The sequence below is a fragment of the Mus pahari genome, chromosome 1 (genome assembly GCF_900095145.1).
Source record: "Mus pahari chromosome 1, PAHARI_EIJ_v1.1, whole genome shotgun sequence".
NCBI lineage: Eukaryota > Metazoa > Chordata > Mammalia > Rodentia > Muridae > Mus > Mus pahari.
In genome coordinates, this window is record NC_034590.1 from 153,732,595 (window position 1) to 153,756,010 (window position 23,416).

Consider the following 23,416-nt stretch of genomic DNA (forward strand, 5'->3'; position numbering starts at 1 on the left):
GAGGAAGGAGAAGAAGAAGAAGAAGAAGAAGAAGAAGAAGAAGAAGAAGAAGAAGAAGAAGAAGAAGAAGAAGAAGAAGAAGAAGAAGAAGAAGAAAAGAAAAAAAGGAAGGAAGGTAGGAAGGTAAGAAAGTTGGTAAGTTAACAGTTCTATGTGATCTTACATTTGTTTAGAAAAAGGATGAGAAAACTCTTAGTATTCTGGAATATGCAAGTGTGTATAAGCTAGTTTGGATTTGGAGAAAAGTGAAGACATTTACGCTGACTAGCTGGACCAGGAAGAACTAGGGAGAAGGAGAGAGGTGGTAACTGGTCCTTTCTTGAACGTTTCCTGGTCCTTTCTTGAATGTTTCCTGGTCCTTTCTTGAACGTTTCCTGCTGTTTGGCTTGTAGCAACAAGTCTTGTTTTTGTAGTTTGAGAGGACAAAATCCAATAGAGTATTCACATAAAAAACAAAACAAAACAAAACAAAACAAAACAAAAAACCAAAACAACAACCACACAAATCAAGCCAGCTCTGTGTTAGGCTTTGAGGACGAACATCCATGTTGAGCTCCTGACATGCAGAAGTCCAACCTTAGTGCACAGCCTCCGAACTCAGTGGGCTTCAAAGACAGCCTCTGCTTCCTGGACCTCACCTGCTTCCTGGAAAAACCACCCACATCTAGGAAGCCCCATCAGCCACGGGCCCTGGATGCTGGGCAATTGTGAAAGTAGCCCACAGGGAGCTGATGCTGATTCCCACAAGCCGCTGGAGTACAATTTGTTCCCCGTTGAGTGTCCGTTTCTTCTGTTAAATGGGGGCTTTTCTGACCTGCCCTTTCTGTCTTAGCCCTTATAAAAAGCAAACGAGAAATGATGATGGCTTACAAGCATCCAGTAAGAGGGAGCCGAAAACGAATCCCTAATCGCAGTTGGAGGATATTAGTATAACCACAAAGCAGTATGGCATACCCTCAGAAAAATAAAAATGGAACTTCCATATACCATGGCAAATTTGCTGCTGGGCATGCATTCTCCAAAGGAAATGAAGGCAGTAGTTTCGAGAGTTCTGCTGTGTTCACTATAGCAAGATTCGTGAGTGCCAATATGAATCTACCCTCAATGTTCATCAGAAGACGGAATAAAGAAACTGTGGTAATGTTAGTTATCCAGCCTGGAAGACAACATGCCAAGTGGAGGTGAGACACATATACAGGAATTCCTAAGGTGCGGAGTCCAAGCTACAGACGCAGGGCACAGAGTGGAGTTACCAGGGTCTGGTGAGGGGAGAAGATGGGAAGGGAACAGTTAAACAGGGGGAGCTAAGTCAGAGAGACTGTTCTACAGTATGGTGACTACAGTTAATAAGCACTTGCTGTCCTTGCTACTTATGATGGTGGGTCGTGAGTGACCTCCCCACAAGTGGAGAGTGACACACGTTAGTTCAAGCCAGCTACTCCACAAGGCATATGTATTTCAGGACATCATGTTGTGGATGATAAATATGGAGTTTCCAGGAGTCAATTTTTAAAGTCTGAGGCGAGACCCATGGAGGCTCTGTGAAGCCTACAGCCTTGCTGCGCAGCCTGGCCTGTGGACCATCTGCTGGGGCTTCTCAGAGATGCAAAGACTCAGGCCCTGCTGAGTCCTGCATCTCACAAGACCACTGTGTGGTTTGTCTGCCCCCTAAAGGATGAGGCATATTACTCTAAGGAACTAGCTATAATGACAAGAGGAAACTGGGGGTGGAGTTTTTAAGTAAATGAGAACTCCGGCAGAGCCATGTGGTAATGGCTAGGCCCATGGCCATCAAGTGAATGAAGTGACTGAGCTCATCTGAGGAAAGGGTTCAAGGGTGTCCATGGTCCTTCACCCTGAGAGATGCTCCCTGACAAATTATGGGGCTTTGTTCCCGATGTGAAGGGAGCTGGGGCAGGGGCCCCCAAAACGACTTCACCGCTTTCAGTACTCTTGCTAGACTTCTTGCAAATGACGTCTAGGCTTCTTCTCAGGTACTCGGTTTGTCTCAGAAGAGAGTCCAGTCTCAGGAAAACGAGCAGCAAACTCCCCATTCCCTCTGAGGCTCCCAGGAGGGGTCTCACAGAACATGAAGGCCGTGGAGTCAGGTGATGCCAGTGGAGAAGATGCCGAGACAGGACCCTGCTGGGCATCGTCCCTGCCTGTTTAAAAGCGGGGCTAGCGGCAGCTGTCCCTGCCCTGGTCACTGCCAGACTCCAGCCTAGGGGAAGGCTTCCAGGAGATTCCAGGTGGGACTCAGGACCTGCCACCATGCAGCCCAGTCCTCCCCTCTCTGTGGCATCCTCCAGTTTCCTCTGCCTCTGGCGCCCAAGCTGTGACACATTCCCTTCATTTTCTACAAAGCAGGTTATTTCCCTTTTGGACAAATTTCTAAATCTTTCTAATTAACTAATTGGGTTGGGTTGAAGCCTTGCACCATTTGTAACCTGTAATTACTAGAAAATTGCCATGGTAACCACACTACTAATTAGCAGCAATTTATTGCCATAGCAACCGGACCATAACAGAGATGTTACCCACAACTCCTTCTTGGCAAGTTGGCCACGCATTTGGGGAGCAGGTGAGTCCACAGTCAGGGAGCCAGCCTTTTGGGGCTCATTTCCAGAAACCTTAGGATATGGTCCAAACCAGGGTCTAAGGCAAGTAGGCCAGGTGCTGTGCCCCTGGCTGATGCCACAAGATTAACTCCAACAGAAACCAACAGAAACATCCCATCATAACTGTATCCTTTCCCTCCTCCTCTTTGCCAGTCAGACAGAAGTAGCAGCATCTCTTCTCCCAGGACCCATCTCTGCTTTTCTTTCTGCTTTGTGACATCCACCCTCCCCTCCTCTCCCTAGGCTCAGGGCTACCCAGCTGGTGGCTGTTAGGGACATCTTTGTTTAGTCTTGGAGAACGACATCCTAATGAAGTTGACTCCACCCCTGTCACTGGATTCTTTACTGTCTGGAGCCAGTAGCTTCTCTCAGAGACACATGACTCCCCAACTGAGCCTGCAGGGCTGTGCTGGTAAAAGGCCAGACCTCGGGACTAGGGGTCAGCTCGTCCAGGCTTGAGCTGTGTGACCTTGGACATATCACTTAACCTTTCTAGGCTTCTGTTTTCTCATCTATGAAGTAAACTGGTAATAATAATAGCTCCTTCCCAGGGGTGTCATAAATATTAAGTGGGATGAATTTTGGAAGGTATCTTGGAAAATGTCAGGTGCCACACAGTCATTAGCTGGGACTATTTACCACCTGCTGAGTGAATAATATCACTTTATTTTTGCCCAGCACTTCAAGCTTCAAAGGCCCCTTTGTTATGCTGTTGGGTTTTGAATGTTTATCTCTCTCCCCATCCTTCCCAAGGACATGTGTCCACTCTGACAAGTCTGTCTGAGAGGCTGGGGGCTCCAGGGGGGTAGTGACCACCTTTGGTCCCCACTTCCTCTGGCCACCTATCAGGCTTCCTTGTTTGTTCATTGGAACCAATTCCTATGGGGAATCCTTGGCTATTCTCAGTCCCTGCATCTCTAGACCTCTGAGCCCTGATGCTCTGATAGTGATCTCAAGTATGATGCTGGTGCAAGGGGTCTACCCCCTGGCTCTCAGGGATGGGATGGGGAGGGAAGGGAGAGGCTATGGCTGGAGCACGCACTCAACTGATCCAACTATAGGTTGTTGACCCAGGGATGAAGCAGCTAATTGAGATCCAGGTTCCTAGGAAGGGCATCTGAGATTTGTGCAGGAGCATTGCCTCTCTCTGGCTTCAGGAACTTGGGAAGGTGTCCTCCGGGTATCATTCCTCTGCACAGCAAAATGCAGGGGCTAGGGTGGCGAGATGGTCCTCGAGGTTTTACTTTTCAACGTGTTGAATCAGTTGGAACATGTTGGAGGTGGTTTCCTGCCCCACATCCTACTGTTCCTCATCGAAGGGGTACAGACCTGTGGCATTCTTCCGTGGGAATCTTGTAGAAAATGGGGTTCTTGTGGACACCAAGGTCCACAGGTTGCCAAAAGCATCCACGATATTATAAAGGAGTTGATCTAAGATGCTGGAAAAAGCACGAGGTAGAGAGATGAGGTAGATGGAGAAGGGGCAACGGGTAAGGCGGTGGTAACATGGCCTCCCTCTCTAAATTTGTTTCCTGCAGAATTCCAAATTGAGGTACTGATGCTGTGTTGGTGGTGGGCAAGCCTGCTGATGCCGGGTAAGGCTGGACTGTGAGACTGCGTGGGTGCCGATACTGTGAGACAAGGACACTCCTGATCAGCTCAGGCCTCTCCAACCCCTTTTCCTAGAAGGTTTCCAATCCGCCACCAGAGGCTGTAGGAAGAAGGGCCCTTCCTCCTGTGTCCCTCCAATATCAAGGAGTCAAGCAGAAGCTGTGTGAGGCCAGAGCGGTCAAATGACTGGAAGAAAGAGTCTGGTGGCTCTGTTCTGTGTGCTGGGCAAGGGTGCAGACATCTCACATTAAGTGTCCCGACACCCAGAGGTGTGTCTCGTCACCACCGCCTTCTTAGCCGAGAAATAACAAATTGCATATGTTTATCACACGCAACACGGTTTTGGAGAATGCATATGCTATGAAATGGCTAGAATGGGCTAATTAGCATACGCATGATCTCACATATTTATTATTTAAATTTCTCAAACACTTAGAATCTATCTTCTTGGCATGGCGGAAGAACACAATAGATTGTTATTAACTGTGGTCACTGTAGTGTACAATAGAACTCCTGAACGCACTTGTCCAGTGTAATGAAAGTGTTGTTTGTTTTGGCAAATATGTCTTCAATACCCTCCCGTTCCGTCTATTTTCCAGGCGGAGAAACTGAGGCTTACATGGGACAATCACAATTGGCAGATGATGGGGGTCTCAGCTCAAACGCTCATACTGTTCCCTCTGCTTGCCTCTCTATCACGTCGGCTCAGGTCCCCTCTCAACAGGGAGGGGACCATACTGGCACCTGGTGATAGAGCCACTAGTGTCCTTTCTTTACAGTCTCTTGAGACCACTGGGGGAAATGCATGTGAAAAGTAAAGTGCGAGTCTATCAAACATCTATGCACTTCAGAACCAGGACAGACCTCTGTGACAATCGTACACTGCACCTGACACCCCTGGGAAATGGTTCCTGTGTATCCTGGACTTTGGGAACCCCTCTGGGGACCCTCCTGGGGTTCCTGGACCTGGCTGAGGTACCCATCTCTCTAGCCTTGTCTGGTCCTGGCTGCTAGCGCTGGCTGGGCAACAGCTATCTAGATAGCTGACACCCACCTGGGAACCTGGGAGGCTCCTCAGCCCCCACCCGGCAGGCACCAGTCATTGCTGCTGATGTGGGATCTGCCAGAAGGGCTCAGCTGGGCTTTGGGCCTCTCCGTCTCCTCCAATAATGACTTCCTATAAATCAGATCTGCCCTCCGCTTTGTTCCACACTGCTCCCAGCCAACAGCAGAACTCTCCACCCAACATCATAAATCCACCTCCATTTTCTTTCCAAATTTCCTTAAAGGCTTCTTTAATCACCACCTTGCAGCCTGGGCAGATGCTCCCTCAACGGGTGTGAGGCCTAAGTACAGAGGCCCTGGGAAAAGGGTAGGGCCTGGGGGAGGCCATGCGCAGAGGGAAGGGTGACGGAAAGCTGGACTCCATTTGGGGAGGGCATGAAGATGCCCGCCCGCACGGTGCCCAGGCAGGAAGACACAGACTTCATGCCTCCATGACAGGTGGGCTGGCTCGCTCAGCTCCATCCTCAAGCTAACTCGAGGCCCCAGGAGATGCCCAGCAGAGAAGCCTGGTGCCGCTCTGTCAGAGCCACAGGCCCAGGGCACGGACTAGGCATCTTCCATGTTATTTCCTTCTCCAACACACTCTGAGGGTAGAATCTGTGTAGAGAGAGGTCACTGTCTTCTATGTCTGTCCAGGCTGGCATGGGCCTGCTCCCTTTAGCCACTCTGTTAAGTTGGCTGGGTGAAGGTACCTGGTGAGATACCACAGGACTGCTGCTCTCTCCTATGCCAAACTCTCTGCAGGATGGACACCACTTCTCAGGGTTCCCACACATCTCAGCTCCCAGCCTTTCCTGGCTCCAAGTGGTCTCTGACAGTTGGAGAGGCCTGGGAGTGATCAGGGAGCCACAGCAAAGGACAGCAGGCTCTCTACTGCCACTGTGGGTAGTAGCAGCTCAGGTTCAGACACCCTCCAGGGGCCCAGTCCCCTGAGAGCAGGCATTTCAGCCACTAGATGGCACTGTGACCCAGCAGAGTGGTAGCGGATGCCAGAATCAATAGTGTCTGGAGAGATCTCCCCTCCCCCCTCCTGCACAACTAACAACTTGTGCTTGGTTTTCGTGCCATTGCCCCCCAGCCCCCCACCACTGCAGCCTGCTGTCCTGAGCACCCCAGGCCAGACAGCTGCTTTGGCCTGACAACCTGCGCACACAGTTCGGGGCCTGTCTGCCAGTGCATACCCCGAGGGTGAGAGGCCTTCCCTTTGCCAGCTGGGAGCAGCTTGCTCTAGTTGGAGGTCGTCAGAAAGGTCAGCTGGTTATGGCTGGTTTAAGCATCAGGACATAAGGCCCCCAAGTGCTGGCCTTCTCCAAGTCTCCTAAGTGACCCTGTACGAGTCCTTTCTGCTCTTTGGACCTAGTTTGATCCCTTGGCAAATGGGAGGTCTTCCCACCCAGTCTTGGTGGCTGCCCTCAAAAACTGGGAGCTGTGTGGCTTGGCTGCAGAAAACTCAGTTCCCTGAAGTACATCTGGCCACTGCTTGCTTCTCCCTCCCAGCCTGCTTAGGCCCTGCTCGTCCCTCCTGGCTTCCCAGACCCCTTGTACTGTTCTGGAAATGAGCGCTGGCCACCTGCCCAGGGTCTTGGCCATTGGGCTGGGCTCAGCATAGTGGTCCTTACATTTGGGGTTCATTCCTAGGGCTCAAGGGAGCACTCAGGGGCCATTTTCCAGCCAGATGTCCATGTGTCATTAAGCGAGTGACAAGTGGGGGTTGCAGGATAATGTTGGGGGGCTGGGGAAGGCGGGCAGACGGAACAGCAACTTGGTAGGCCAAATTGGTTCTTGCCAGCCAAATAGCTTCTGGAAGTCTGCAGAACTGCTCTTATGTGTCCTCTGGGTATGCCAGCTGCCCCGGCCTCCTCCATCCCTCCAAAGAAGCTGCTGCCCCCGCCTTGGGTTGCCCTATCCTTCCAGCACGGCCGGCACAGTTGGCTGGGGCTCCCATCGCATCTCTGCTCCTCAGCTGTCTTTGCTTGCGCCCCCCCCTCTCCCTCCTGGGTTCTGTGCCAGCCCAGCCAGCGTGAACAATGCCCCCTTCATGCTCCAGCCTCCTGAATTCTTCCATTCTGCGTGTAATGCACTCTCCCCGTCCTTGCCTCCCTTCCATCTCATCATTTTCAAGTGTTTCATCCCCCAGCCCGTACCCCTCCCTCTCCTGCAAGATCAAGGCACTTAATTGCCAAGCCAGCCCAGTACACAGAACTGGGAGCTTACTCAGAAAAATTGACTGTACCAATCTGGGCTGAAGCGCCTCATGTTTATTCTTCTTCCCAGGGAAACATGGTTTATTACTGACACTCAGCCTCTCCGCAGCACGTTTATGCCCAGGGCTCTCAGGCACATTGATGGGGCTTGAGCCATGCAAACTATTTTATTGTCTAGTCATTTGTCCCCGAAAACTTTGTCAGATAGGCCAACATCAATCTCTGCCTTTCATGGAGGTGGCGAGTCGGCTGGATAAGGGCACCGTTAACTCCTGCAACCTTTCCAGCATGCGACTTGGAGATTTGCTACCAGCCCAGTGTCTGGAGGAAGGGGAGGTGCCCACTTCATCTCCCCTGCCACTTTCCAGCTCCAAGCCTTGAGTGCAGGCTGGCCGACACTGTGGTAGTGTCTGTGGTATAACTTGGAGCAGATGTACAGGGAAGGCTAGCTAACTGGAGGATTTCTACATCCCAACTGCAAGGCGGGTGTGAACGAGACCAAGTTGTTATGCACAGGCCTGGCTTCCTGATTTTTGGCACTCACAACAGGAACTGGATGGCTCTGCCATCAACAGCCTATTGGCAGATTATCAGAGTTTAGTCAGCAGCCCTGCTGGAATTAGAAAAACAGCCTTCCCTAGAAAGAGCTCCTGTCAGAGGCTCTCTCTGACGATAGGTTCCCCCATCCGCACCTTCCATAAAAAGTGCAGGAGAGGGTTTGGAACAAGAACACAATTCTTTGAGCTCAGTTATCCGAGACGGGACCCAGCCGGAGCTTAGGGACTTAGCGCTCAATTCCTGGCCGCTTATGTGTAAGTAAATAATTTCATCTGCTGTTGGGCAATAAAGAAAGCTTTAAATCTCAGCTCCTGTGATCTGTCAGATTTCTCCAATGCAATCTGCTCACTCATCACTGGGGTTACGGCAGGGGAGGGGGCAAGGGGTTCCTGGGACAGGATACATGGTATTCTTTTCCTTTCAGTTTATGCCCGTTGTACGGTGTCCCGGCGTTCCCCCCCCCCCCCCCCCCNCCAAGCTCACACCTGCCAGGGATCTCACCTCCCCTCTGGAGGGGCAGCATCCATGGTGGGAAGGGAAGATGCCTTCCTCCCTGCTCAGGGATTATAAACCTTCTCTGTCCTCCTGGTTGCTGATGACTTAGACACAGCTCTGCAGGGCCCTGGACCCCCAGCCCCAGCTCCTCTACTAACAGCCTCCATAAAGTCTGCCTACCTGTGTACTTGCTGACCCCAGCCTCAGCCGCCACATCCCTGAGTGCCAGGATCCCCCGGGACAGGTCACTGGCCTCAGGGTCCATTTCGATGAGGGCATCAGGCCCCACATCACCATAGGCATAGTTCGCTATGTAGATAGAGTATCGTCCAGAGCCCTGGGAAAGAAGCAAAGGAGGAGGGTGAGAAGCCCCAGGCGCGCTAGCCCTGGCTTCCCCACCCCAGGGATCATAGCTTCATCAGTGGGTTGAAGCCTGTGCGGCTACAACCCTGACAGGTGCTCATCACAAAAGCTGCGTGCGAATGACGCCTCCCCCCTCCCGAGCCAGACAACAAAGCAGCCTCTCTTGTTCTATCCTGTTCCAGAAGAACACATCTCTCCCTCTCCCCCACAACCACCTTTTTATAGACAATTTTCTAATGTGCCTCCCTCCAGCTGAGCTCGCTCCAGCTGCCAGCCAGGGTAGCTGCTCAATAAATATTTGCTGATTGATTGATCTACCAGTTCCCATTATTCTCCGTCTCTCTCTCTCTCTCCCATTCAAGCCCACTCCAGCCAAGATGACAAGCAAATTCCTGAGTCTGCTCCCTCTCCTCCTTCTGGGAAAGGCATGGATTCGTGGGGTCTTCCATCTGCCTTCCACTCCCATCTCCCCATGTTATCAAGAGGAGATATTTCACTGTTTTGGCCTTTATAATACTGTCTCCGTCTTTTTTTTTTTCCCCCCTTTGCATCTCAGAGAAGCCTGGGGCACTGGCTTTTCCTTCAGTAGCCGTTCTCAGTGGTCCAAACCCCACAGATAAGATTCCTTTCTGCCTGTTATTATAATGGGTTCCTCCTCTGGTGGATGCTTCCTTCTTCCCAGGAGATACACACAGTTTCTAAATCTGTTTCCAGCTTCCCCATTATCTTCTCATCTCTTCTGTCCAGAAGGTATTTCTCCAGCTCTTACAATCTATAGGGTGTTCTTCACACCTTGTAAATTCTGAACCCACAGACCCTGTCCTTGGGTGGCTTAGAGTCTAGTGTGGAAGGACAGCGAGAGCAGAAAGAGAATGAGCTGAGTTTGAGGTGACAAGGTGATGCTGTGGTCCTCATTGACTTCTGTTTGCTTCATTCTCTTATCCTGCAGCATCTTGATTGGGCCGGTCAGGGTCCTCACTCCACTCCTTCTTAGGACCATTTTCTCTGGAGTTGGGGGAGCTGATCCAGAGACACTCAAGTGTGCATGGTTTGGTGACTGAGGACAGGGAAAGACACTTAGAGTTTCCAGGGGACACAGAGATGTCAAAGCCACCCAAGTGCATGGCAGATGTAAGGCACAGGGTTTCCTGGTTGGCAGCCTGGAGGGGGCACCTCGCTATGCCAACTTTAGGAAAGATTTTCTAAGAGGCGTCCGAGCCAGTGACGCAGAGGGGAGGGACCTTCCCGGCAGAGACAGGGGATGGTGGGTGCACAGAAGGCATGGCCCGGTGTCACCAGAAGGAAAAGCACAAGGCAGGGAGTGTTAGGAGATGAAGTTGGAGACAGGGAGGCTGTTGCCTGGAGGCCCCACTGCCTCGCCTCTTTGGGTTATTGACTCTCAACCCTGGTATCTGGGAATCAATACTTTATAGGACCCATGACTCAAAGTGGTCCCTAGATAGCACCCCGATGCCATCTGGGAGCCAGTATTAAAACTAAAGAACCCCAAGGCCCACCCCAGACTTACAAGAATCTATATTTTAATAAGACCCCACAAGATACTTAGGCAAACTAAAATTTAGGATGCTTTACTATCCATTGGCTTCTCGATAGGGGAAAACTTCAAAAGGTTCTCACTCCTACCTACCCCGGGAGCTCGATGTGTGTGTGTGTGTGTGTGTGTGTGTATGTGTGTGTATGTGTGTGTGTGTGTATGTGTGTGTGTGTGTGTGTGTGTGTGTCATTCGAGGTGATTGGATGAAGAAAGAAAAGGGCCAAAGGGAAAGTTGCACCAGGGTGAACCATTCCTGACTCCACCACCTGTTTAGCAAGCTCATCAGCAAAATGGACAATTAAGTCCACACGGGCTGAAATGCGCTCTGCTACAAATTAGGAAATTTATATAATTCAGTTTTTACCTAGATCATCCTTACTTCAATTCATCAGGGTGATAAAGCAGATAAACACAGACATATTATAGCTATAGAAGATTGCAGAAATTCACATGTGAACTTGACCACCGTAACTCTAAGATGATTGCAGGAGGCGTTTCTGGAGCTCTGGGTGTAGAGGGAGGTACAGAGGCGTTTCTGGATGTGGAGCTAACAGAAGAATCACTTGGAGGGCTGGTTAAGCACAGATTCTGGGCCCCATTCCTAGGGCTTCCAACCCAAAAGATCTAGAATGGGCCTGTAGTATGTGCATGTCTAACGGACTTCCGGGTGCTGCTGAGGCTGTAGTTTAGTGGCACCATGGTTACCTAGAATGAATGAGGTCCTCCGTTCAAAGTCCAGTATTACCAGGAAAAGGGAGAGGGAAACAGAATCGTGGGGGCACGTCGCTGTTGCTGGCTAGCGACTCTAGATTCTGAAAAGCACCAGTCAGAGCCTACTAGTCTACTCCTGGTCTAGCCTCAGGCTCCAAATGACTCTTTAACCATGGGCACATCCATTAAGACCTGCAGGCTGCCTCTTGAACGTGCTAAGTGGGGGGGGGGGGGGGCAGGGTGTCTGAGAAGCCGGAATGAGACAATGTATGTGAAAGGTCTCCGCGAAGGTAAAACATGCCATATAAACATGAGGCATAATCGTTATTGACCAGGGAACGCTTCTTGTAAGAGATCAGCTTTGAGCTCCGTCCAGGAAGGTGAGTGAGTGGCAGGACAGCTGGAGATAAAGGGCGAGAGATGCTCCAGATCTGGAGCGGAGCCATGAGTGAGGGACTTGTGGCTAGGCAGTGACAGACTCCCCTCAGCACATCACCGCCCCTGCCAGTCCCCATGAGCTGAACTGTGTCTCTGGCATTTCTGATTCAGCTGGTCTGAGGGGTACAGCAGGGAGGGCCTGTTCTTTTTAGTGCACACACAGAGTCCAGAGGAGGATATTGTGTGTCTCATTCTACACTGACCACCATATTTCTCTTGCGACAGGGTTTCTTCCTGAACCTGGAACTTGGCTGATGGCCAGCAAGCCCAGTGACCCTCCTGTCTCTAACCCCCAGAGCACCAGGATTACAAGCACTTGCAGAACCATGCCTGGCTTTTTATACAGTGTCTTGGGATTTGAACTCAGGCCCTTGTGCTTGTGCAGCAAGCACTCTTACCTGTAGAGTCATCCCCATCACCTCTGAATCATTCCTCACAGCGTTCGTGCTAACAATAGTCTGGGGGTCACACTCTAAGAACCATTGAGCAGCGAGCCTGACACCCCCAGGTGGGGGGTGTGGGGGTAAGTGAAGATGGCTTGAATGGGGGGGGGTCTTCAGGAAAGCCTGTCTATTATCGTGTACCTAGAGCTGGGGTAGCAGGGGGATGGAGGGGGAGTGCTCTGTTTTCGGGCAGACAGAGTTCAATTCCCAGCTGTGCCTGCCATTTATTACGTGACCAAGGTCAAGTTGTTTAATTGCTCCAAGCCTTAATTTCCATATCTGTAAAAGGTGATAATGGTAGCTTGTACCCCATGGGCTTATTGTAAAGATTCAGAAAGAAGAAGCCTGTGACGTGGGCTCCGTGCATGGTTGGTTGCACAAGGGTGGGCTGCTTTTGTCTTTTGTCCTTTGCCACTGCTTTTTGTGTTTTCTATGCAACACTGCATTCCTGTCTCCTAGCTTCTGTACCGGCCTTGGTCTTTCCCAGCTCATTCCATACAATTCCTAGGACCCAGAAAGCACCTCTTCCCCTGGTGGTGATCCACTGAAAGGTTTTTTGTTGTTGTTGTTGTTGTTTTTTTTTTTTTTCCCCAGTCCTCCAAGGCCTTGGAGGATGGAGTGAGGTTGGGCTGGGAGCAGACAGCTTCTGAGCACCGCCCACTGTGAAGAGGGGCCACGCCCTCTCCCTTTTTACCTTCCCCACAATGCTTTTGTCCCGTGGTTAAATGCCAGTGTGAGGATGACCTTGCTAGGACATAGTGTATCTCTGTGATTAACCTCCAGCTCCTCCCTCCAGTTCAGGGAGAACATCCCACTTTGGCCAGTGTGGGAGGTTAAGTCCTGACGAGAGGGGAGGGGGAAACAGGAGGTGTATGGACAAGATCCCCAGCTGTGACCAGACCTGCCACCTATGGCCCTCCACCTCCCAGGGCTGTTCAGACCCACCTCACTGTCCCCTCCCACCAGGCAGGAGTCCAGGTGGCATGGATTCAGGTCAGGGCTAAATGTGGTTTCACAGCCCAGCTTGGCTCCTCTCCCCAGCACCAGCTTGTTAAGAAATAAATATTTATACCTGGCACCTGCCTTCTCCTAAGGCCTGGAGGCCCCTGCTGCGAACGTTCACGCTGAATCCCCAATCCCTCTGTGCCATCTCTTGGAGCCCGCCCCTTCAGCCCCACAACTGTGGAGCAGGGCAGCAGCTGTGCCCTTGCTGCCGTGATTATTGTTATAGAGCCAAGCAGGTGGGTGGCAGGAGAGCAGGTGACAGGGTGGACAAATCACTCCCCAGACGTCTCTGTCTACGGTAGGGCTGCTGGGACCCAGCTCCAGGTGAAGACGACAGCTCCTCTCCCTGCTTCCAATGCAGCCACGCCTCCCCATGTTTTGGGTTGGACACAGGAAGGGGTTGATGGAACCACTGATGAACTAAGGTTCTAGAACATTCAGGTAACCCTGCCTTGACCACTTCTGCACTCCCCTGTCGCACCTTCCATATTATAAAGATATGGACAGGGTCACATGACTCGATGCCTAGCTCACTGAAGCATTTAATTGGATGAATGAATGAGCACCCCATTTAGAATTGGACTTTGCTTCATGTCATAGGCATGTCACTGATCTTATTTTGGTTCCCCAATTAAGCCACTTAGTATTTTGCTTCTACTGTGTGTGGGACAATGGGAGCCACCAAGGTGAGAAAGCCTTGGGCCTTCTGCTTCCTCCCAGGCCCCCCTGGGCCCCTGCACTTACCGTCCTGTCTACACAGGCCACGGAGCGTCCCGCAAAGAGGCTGGCCACTCCACGGGCCACATTGACGTCATCACTCAGGATGTCTTCCCACCGGTTATTTCGGAATTTGAACAACTTGTCTGTGTATGTGGCCACACCTGGAGAGAGGAGGCAAGGATGGCTGGTGGACAGTCCACCAGGACACAGGGAGTCTCTGGTTCTGTCTCTTGGCATTTGCTACAAGGATGCCGGGGCTAAAGGTATCTGGTGCTTAAAGGCAGGGAGGCTCTCTATAGGCAAAGCTCCTTTCTAGTTGTGAACTTGACTCTAGCTGGCCCTCAGGCTGAGGGAGACAGCAATTATAAGCCTAAGGTTTAGAATCAGTGAACAGAAGATCCAGTCTCCGTTAGACCTAGATTCTGGACTTTGGACAGGTTGCTCAGTGTCTCCAGGATTCAGTTTCCTTGTCTGTTCATGGGGATGACAGTAGCCACATTCAAGTTTGCTGAGGAATGCACGAGGGGCAGTACATGGAATGCTTAGCCCAGTAATGCTTAGGGGTAAGGGGAGCTCTTATCAGGTGGAAATGAGCCCTTCCACTCACCAGACACCAGAGCCCCAGTTCACAGGCTGGTAGTCTGTGGGTGTGAATGAGAGTGTGAGTGTGGCATAAGAATGGGTAAGTGTGCAAGACTGTGGCGTGCAAGCGAGAGTGAATGTGGGAGAGCGAGTGAATGTGAGTGTGAAAGTCAGTGTTCGGGATGCATGTGCTAGTGTGAGCACAAGCCGCAGCCGAGTGTGAGGGAATGCACGGGGTTAAGTATGCACTGGCGGGAGACTGGGAATGGGTGTGTGAGGGAATACAGACAAGTGTATGAGGGGGTGTGATGGAGTGTCGTGCATGTGTGAGTGCGTGCAGCGGCAGCACTGTGTACACTGGGTGTACACACCGGGTGGCTTACTCGGAAGAACACCCGTGTGAGAAGCAGGGGGGCTGACTGTAGCCGTGCAGGTGGAGGTGTCTGAGGAGTCGAAGATGCAGGCCTAAAGATGCTCTGCCTTGAGAGGGCCACTGTGGAGTGTGTGTGTGTGTGTTTCTGTCTGTGTGCACATGTGTGCGTGTATGTGTGTGTGTGTGTGTGTGTGTGTGTGCTCGCATGCACGCGCATGGATGTGCACATGGGCATGTGTATACTCTGAGGTGATGTTAAGTTCTTTATCCTTTTCCAGCCTCACTTTGCTCTTCCGAGAATGACACACAAGAGCTGTCCTCACTCACGGTATGACTGGCAATTGTGAGAAGACCCACATACAGCTTCATCACAGGTCAGACCGGGTGAGAGAGCATGGTGACAGCTTTGCACCCCTGCAGGGACACAGCCCCTCACTGAAATCCCTGGGGGCCTAATGTGTTTAGAGACCTAGATACTTCCTTCATCTCCTAAGAAGATAGCATGGTATGAACACTGTTGATTATATAACACCCCCAGCAGGGACCGGGGGCGGCACCCCATAATTAAACACATTAATATTTCTGCAGTGAAACATGAATATTCACACTAAGTGGGATAAATAAAAGCTTATAAATAGCTCACATCGGCTCAGGACAGGTTTTGTTATGTAGCGAATTTCCCACAGACTTAAAAAAAAAAAGTGCTGGAGGCTTCTAGAATGTTCTGGATTCAGATCTGTGGAAAGGGCCCTGTGCTGTAGCTGCCATCTCTCTGGCCACACGAGGTGGTTGCAGGCTTGCTCTTGCTTGCAGATGCCTGGGAGCTTCTGAAGATGGCCCCTGCAGGTCTCCAGCCGTCCCCAGCAGAGAACGTCCCTTCTCCATCTCATTCACATTGGGGCCCCCTAACTCTCCTATCCACTTCCTGAAATGACATCAAATACGTTCCACCAAAACCTGGCTAGGTCGGCTCTAGTTCCTGTGAGTAGCCTGGACGAGAATTTCATGGCCCTCCAAGCTTGGGAAAGATTGCATAGCAGCCCAAATTTCGAGGCTTTTCAGTAGTTATCAAATTATTAAAAATTTGAAAAGATTGCAACAAATTGTCTGCTTAATTTTACTGAGTGCGGCTTCTCCCAGATGCACTTGGCCACAGAGCTCTTTGGAGACTGTCCATGAGCTAACCCGTCCCTGGTTTCGCTAGTCGCTGTCTAGGGTGCTGAAGTCTGAGCAGGCTTCCGGCTTGTTAGCCAAAGGAATTTGGGTATCTTCTGCTGTTGGTCCACCCCTCTCACCGCTCGCGTGCCTTCTGGGCTCACCAGAGATGCCCAGAAGAATAAACTAATTAAGGTAAAATGTGCAACAGCGATGTGGAGCCTTGTAGATCATAAATGGGAACGGCAAAATCAATGGCAGTCCCTCTGCAGGCAGAGGCCCGGAGGCCTGGGCGACAGGAGGGTTGGGAGCCCGTGATTTAGGAAGAGCAAACGCGCTGGCAGCTGCAACCTGGGTAATTAGGTGTGTCAGGAAGACAGATAAACAGCGAGCTGTGCAGGTCGATGGCACAGGCAATAAACACCCAGCACTGGCCCCTGGCCCAAGTCAGTGCTGAGGTGGGCCTTGCCTCCTGGCTTCTTGTAACTGCACTTTGTTCCAGGGTCCCACACCACAGTGGGCCAGGACTCACAAAGAGAGGGGCTGTCAGTAGGGTGGGAAGTGGAAAGCGGCTCGTCTGAGTCCCTGGAGGGCTCAGAAGAAGGATGTCATTGGGCAGGGAGGGGTCTCTGGGGGTCAGTGTCACAGAGGTGAGTCTGGGGACTTTGAGGCACAGAGGTTACTACCAAACAGCTGGGTGGCTTTGTGACAGCCAGCAACATCCATTTGTGGGATGATCTTGGGGAGCCACATACTCATCCTTCTCTCCTAGCTATGAAAAGGGGTAACAGGAATGGCCACCTCTCCATCAGGCTGTTATGCGCATAAGTTAGTTAATGTCTGTAAAGGGCTTCCATAATGCCAGACACATGACAAATTCCACAAACAATAAGAGCGTCTCTGTCCAGTGCTTCCCCTTCCTCCGGGAAATTATAGGGCATGACCAGGCCAGTCCTCAACAAACCACATCCCAGGAGGCAACTGTGACATTAAGTTTCAAATGCCTCACAAGACTTAGTCAATGGAGAGGCAGCAGAGCAGTGATGGCCCCAGGGGAGAAAGAACTAGTTCAGACAAAAGATGTGTTTAAAAAGAATGAACTCAGGCTCACACAGTCTCTGGTAGAATTCCTGACCTCTTCTTCCTCCCTCTATCCCAGAGTGAAGAGGCAAACCCGGCCAGTGCTCCCCCAGCTGTGCTCCCCCTGCCAGTGCTCCCCCGGCTGTGCTCCCCTGACAGCAACCTTAGCTTCCTCCAGCATCTCCCCAAGAAGATTCGTGCCACACAGATAAATCGTGGCTCAGGTTCTGTCCGATGGCAATGCCCAGCTCCAGACTGTCACGATGTGGCAACGCTCTCTCAGCCAGTGTACAAGGCTAGTGGGAGGAGCTCTGGGTCCTTAGCTAAGACCACAGTGATGTACTCTGGGGACCCATTACTCCTGTGTGTGTGTGTGTGTGTGTGTGTGTGTATGTGTGTGTATGCAACCTTGGGTGACATTCTTCAGGAATTCCCCACCTTCTTCTTGCTTTGTTTTCCCCTTGAGACAGGGTCTCTTACTGGCCTAGAGCATGCCTAGTAAGGCAGGCTGGCTGGCCAGTGAGCCTCTGGGATTTGCTTGTGTCTACCTTCCTGGTGTTGGGATGACAAGCATGTAGCATTGCACCTGACTTACTTATGTGGGTTCTGAAGAATGGACTCAGAAGCACTTGACTGACTCATCTCCCCAGTCCCTAATTCTTGCTTTTGAAAACGTGGTCTCATATAACCCAGGCTATCCTCAAATTTTACTATGTAGCTAAGGATGGCCCCGAACTCCTGATCTTCCCTCTGACTCCTCAGGGCTGAAAGCAGAGACATGTGTCACAACACCTAGCCTTTCCATTCTCTATGGTGCTGCTTTGGTGGCCTCTCTCCAGGCAAGCTGCTCTCTGGTCACATGGGATGGGGCACAACACTGGCTGTCTGGGGAGTGCAGTTTCTAAGCTCATCTTTCAAATGGAGCCAGGCTGGGGCAGCTGAGAACCAGGACTCTGCGTCTAAGGGAAAGTAGGCCGGGATCCAGAGACCCGAGAATCCATTTCAGGGACTGAGATCAGGGTGGAGTTACAGAAATAAATAAGATGACACACATTAAAGCACAGTTCAGACTTCATGGGGCACAGGAAGCCCCTGGGGATGGTGACATGGGTTCTGGCGTTGGGTAGAGCGTGGAGTTTTCTGAGTATCCAGGAGATTCCAAAGCTGCCTGCACAGGCATCATGCTATGGTAGCGAGGCACAGGGCCTCTGGTTGCAGCTGGAGCCAGCCTGGCTGAAGGAGTTGCTGGGCAAGAGGTGCATCTCCAGAGAGCAGATGGCCCATCTGCTGTGTAGGCAGAGGAGGCCGGAAGAGCAGCCTGCCCAGATCCGCTCTCTCTCTAGCATGGTGACTGACACATCGTCTCCTCTCTGGGAGGCCACAAGTGTCCCTGCAGAACACAGAGTGCCTTTTTAGGTGTGACATAGCCCAGAAGCTGTAAAGGAAGAGATGGGAATCCAAGACTGTAAAAATGAGTTTTCCACATTACAAAGCCCACTATGACCGAGGCTGAAAGAAAAATGACAAGCCAGGGAAAACCAACCACAACGCGTGTCTCAGACAAAGGGCTAATTTTCCTAATTTATAAAGAGGTGTTCTAAATCAATAAGAAAAAGACCAATAGTCAATAGGAAAAAAAATGGGCAAAGGCTAGGCGTAGACAAGAGAGTCAAATATATAAAAATATTCTCAGCCTCACTCATTTGAGAAAAATGAAAATTAAAACCACTCTTGGAAATCAATTTTTTTTCCTATCAGATTGGCAGATAGTGCAAACGAAGTTGATGAAATGTTGTTTGTTGGTGAGCTTTTGGCAAGTGTTTGCTCCTCAGACGCCTGAGCAGTGTGGTAAGTGCTGCCCCCAGGGAGGGCAGCCTGGCGCTCTGAGCTCCACATGTGTATTCCTTTGACACGGTCGCTCTGTTTCTGTCAGCTTATCTTAAAACTATCCACGCAATCATGAGAAATAGTGGATTGTATGATTTCATTCATTGAGTGATGTTCTTTTTAAAGAGAGAAGAATTGAACTGCATGCAAGCAATGCGAGTGCTCACCCATGGAGAAGTGATTCAACTGACGCCATATCTATACATGGGAATACTATACAGCCATGAAAGAATGCAGGGTCCTTCTGTGTGGTGTTGTGAAGTAGTATCCACAGTGTATTGAAAATGCAAACAGCAGGACTGTAGTCAGGGCCCGCTGTGTGCAAACAACGTGGGGAGGTCCGTGAAGCAGGGCTGGGCTTAATAGAGATATTTTAACATAGGTTAAAGCATAGGGTTAAAACAGAGGCCCTCAGAAGGAAGGCAAGACACACCCAAAAGCACGGCTGTGAACTTTCCAAAGAAGAGTCATAGAAAGTCAGTGTGGGAGTGGGAGCCTCCAGGAAAAGTGGCCAAGCCCACGGACTGCAGCAGTGTCTTGCACGTGCGAGTCCGATGCTCATCTTTTTAACCGAGAGTAAAAAGTATAAAGAGACTAAGCACTGTTGGTGCTGCCCCACCCACTACCACACTACCAGTCAGGGCCAGGTGATGACAGGGCCAGGGGTTAGGGTAGGAACTCCAGGGGACGGATTTGCTTAAGAACTAAGAGGTCCAGGGCTCACAGATGCAGACGGAGGCCCTGGCTGCCTCTTGTCCCCTCTTGTCCTGTGCACACTCCCATGGAAACCCTGACTTGTCTTTTCCCACAACAGTTCAGGACCTGGCCTCTCTGGGACTGGTTAGTCCTTGTCTGATCTCTCCTCCATTCTCAAGCCTTGCCCCAAGCCCCCTCGGGACCCTCAAATGCCAGTCTTCCCTGCACCTCTAGCCTTCTTGCTGCTAAGATCTCTTTGCTGTGGCCAGGACGGAGCCGATTGCCCTCTTCTCAGGGCACCTGTGGAGGCTCTGGCCTTCCGTGGCCACAGAATCACCCTGTGCTGTCAGGGAGTGCTTAGCAAATGCAGGTGCAAATTACGTTCTTTTCATCCTTTATCCCAGCTGTTCACACAAGAGTCTATATTTGATGCTAAGTGACAGGCATCTCTTTGGGTTCTAGAGTACAGCGCTGAGCCAGACAATGTACGAGAACTGGACAGAGCTAGCATATGATCCACTTCCAGACTCAAGCAAGAATTATGAAGGCCATAAGCCTGTTAAAGAAATAAGGGCATAATCTGAGATAAGGTGCTTCTTAGAGGGGTCTTATCTGAAGAGTGAGCCCTGGGAAACTCATTTCAGGCCTGAGGAACAGCAAGTTTGAACTTCAGGCAAGGATGTTGTAGGTAAGAGAAAGGGGGGGGGGATTGTTAGCACAGCAGTTTGGCTGCACCAGGAAGGGATGCAGGTAACCCTAAGGACCTTGAAAATGGTCGGTAGGGCCACTGGAGGGAGGAGACTTTGTGAAGTCTGAATGGTCCCTCTTCTATAGATGAGTCAAAACAGAGGGGTCAAGATCTTATCTAAGGCCACCCAGAAAAGTTTGCATGGATTGACTCCCGGAGAGTATTGTAGGGTCCCAGACCCTTCCGGGGACTTCAGTGCTAACATCCCAAACCTGGTTGAAGGAGAGGTAGTGTCAACACCCCAAAGGCCACATGACTTCAGTGGCTGGCTAGGGCTCTCAAAGAAGCTCTGAGAATCCTCACAGAGGGCAGGGTGGCAACGGGTGAGTGCTGTCTGGGCTGACCCAAGGAAGTGCTGATATGACACAAATGTCCCTGCTCCATGCCCACCCCTTGTTGATGAATCAATGGATCACTCAACTACAAAATTAACTCAAACCCACAGACATCCCTCAAACCCACAGAAGGTCATTGGGAGGGGTGCACGGGGCTGAGGCTGCTGGGCACTGCTGTCTTGCCTCTGCCCCTCCAGGATCTCTGGTGCCTCTCCTAGCAGCAGGTCTTCTGGGCTGTGGCGTTGTGACATCCCTCTTGGCTTTCTTCTGCTTGGGAAGTGATTCACTTGCCTTTCCTTCCTGAGACTTATTTAGTCAATTTTAATTAAGCTCTTGGGATAGTAAAGACCTAGCTGGGGTCACTGCGAGTCACACAATAACCCTTTCTCTTGCCTAGGGTCACCCAGAAAAGTTCTTGTGGACTGGCTTTCAGAGGGTATTGTAGGGTCCCAGGCACTTCCAGGAACTTTAGTGCTAACATCCCAAGCCTGGATGGGGGAAGAGTTTAAAGAGCTTAGTTGTGGACTTTAGAGATCAGGGACTGGGAGAGGGTGCCGGGTGCTGAGAGAAACTACGTACTGTACTGGGGAAAGCATGGTGGGATTCTCAGTGCTCAGAACAGTGCTGGCACATAGTAGGTGGTCACTAGAAATTTATCTGGAAAATGAGTACCTCAGTGGGGGATACTCGTTGTTTGTCTGACCACAGACTTGGGATGATTCCCAGGTGGTGAATCGCAGTCTCCTCAGGCTGCCGCGTGGCCTTGGGAGTTAAGTGTCAACCGTCTGGCAATGGGACGCTATCCTAGCCAGACCTCTAACTGGATTATTGCAGGTCAGTTGGAGGCTGTCAACACCCCCCCCCCCCCACACACACCCCCCCCCACCCCCCCCCCCCCCCCACAAACCAACTCTACAGAACCTTTGCTCTGGGAATCACAATGATTATTCTAAGAATATGCACAGGAGGGGCTGCTGCCTCAGAGACAACCCTCAGGTCCCCTCGGAGTGTGAGTGCGCTGTCGTGGAGGAAGCTGTCCTTTCCTCTGGCATCCTGCCGGAAGAGTGCAATTAGGACCGTTGTCCCCGTTCCTGCTTGCTGGCATTCCAGGACCTTCCTGGGGACCTATCCCTTCTGCGGGCATCCTAGACTCTGCTTCTTTTCTGACCTTGCCCCACATTAAAGAGTTGATCAGCCCATCAATTAATCTCGTCCTAATCCAATCTCGGCTTGGTGGAGAGAGGGCAGTAAATCCAGCTGGGTAATCATGCCCTGATATTTGTGTTGGGATAATTACCATCTCTCAGGCCTCACTCGGTGGCAAGATGAGATGAAAACCCATAAAACACCACTCAGGGCTGTGGCTCATTGTTTCTTGGCGGCACAAGACTGGCTTCCAGCCAGCCAGCCTGCCCACCCCTGCCCCTGGCACCGGGCCCCAACCTTCCCCCCTCTCATTCATGCAACTGACTGAACTCAAACTCTAGGAGCAGCCTGGGCTGGATGCTGGATTGGGAATGGCAGCTGGAAGCCTGTGGGTGTTGGTAGGGAATGTTGGGGGGCAGGGTCCCATAGCCAGGCACTTGGTAGCCTCCTGGACCTTGGAGAGCTCAGGACGCATGTTTGTGGAAATCTAAACCACAGATTAGACCAAGAGTTGGCTATTATCTGGACATGTCCTGTGCATACCCAACCTCACCTCTAGGGGGTGCCATGGTTGAGATACTGTGCAAACGTTCACTAATAACTCTCCGGCAGTGGTGGGTTTATCAGTGAGTACAGTTTAGGGTTGAGGGAAATCCAAACTCCATCCCAGGAGATGAAGGGTCATCCTGGGGTCTCTGTCCAGCACGAGGAGGTCCTGGAGGCAGAGGAGACTGACTAAGAAAGGGCTGTCCGTGAAGGGAAGAGAACCCGCCCTTCACCTGAGATGAGCTATCTGAGCAAAGGTTAGGGGTGACTGACAGCCCCAAGAACAATAGCCTGCAACGTGTGAAATGCTGAGTGCCCACAGCAGCCAGGCTTCTTCTTTGCCCCAGGGACAGAGAATTGAGAAGAGCTGTAGCATGTCTGGATGCAAAGGACAGATAGAGGTGAGACCCTGGGGTTGAATCCTGGGTTGCTGGGTTTGGGTGAGTCAGCTAACCCCTTAACACCCTAGTTTCTTCAGTGAGTATGGCTGCTGATTCCTTCCTAACCAGACTGCTGAGAGACTGCCTGCCTGCGATAAAGCGCTGAGGGTTGGGGGCCAGAGCCTGGCACACTGAAGGCGTTCTCTGTATTAGTCACCATTAGCCTGGTAGACATCAGTTTCCTGGACACTCAGTGTGGTCTCTGGGCCATCTGTACCTGGTAGTCCAGGAGCTGGCTGTCAGGAATACAAGGCTCACATCCAGACTAGAGGAACCAGAATGCAGACCCCCCCATTAATGGAGATGCATGTGGCAGTGTGAAAAGAGCTAGAGGCCCAGGAACTCCAAGGTTAGCCTTCCTCAGAGTCATGTGCCCATGACCACCCTGATGCCCAGGCACATAGGAATCCTTGCACCAGGCTAAAAGCTGAGGAGGCAAATTCTAGAAGGTCCTCAAAGCACTGAGAGCAGCCTGGGACATCTGTTGGTTCCAGGGGTGGTTCAGATGGGCTGGAGGACCACATAGGAGAGGTGGGATGACAGGAGGGGAAGAAGAGGAGAGGGGAGGAGCAGGAGAGGGGAGGAGGGGAAGAGGAAAGGGAAAGGAGAGGAGGAGAGGGGAGAGGAGAGGGGAGAGGAGGA

General features: G+C 51.3%; 1 protein-coding gene across 3 annotated transcripts in view; it reads right to left on the reverse strand.

The window, feature by feature from the left end:
* The window catches only part of Crtac1 (cartilage acidic protein 1), a 146,034-nt gene that overhangs the window by 30,204 nt on the left and 92,414 nt on the right, over nucleotides 1-23,416 (reverse strand). For all 3 annotated transcript variants that reach the window (XM_021193688.2, XM_021193679.1, XM_029544086.1), the window contains exons 4-5: nucleotides 13,811-13,947; nucleotides 8,732-8,888 (exon numbers count right to left, since the gene is read on the reverse strand). In XM_021193688.2, the coding sequence (XP_021049347.1) occupies nucleotides 8,732-8,888; nucleotides 13,811-13,947 (294 nt within the window). The remainder of the gene's footprint in view (nucleotides 1-8,731; nucleotides 8,889-13,810; nucleotides 13,948-23,416) is intronic.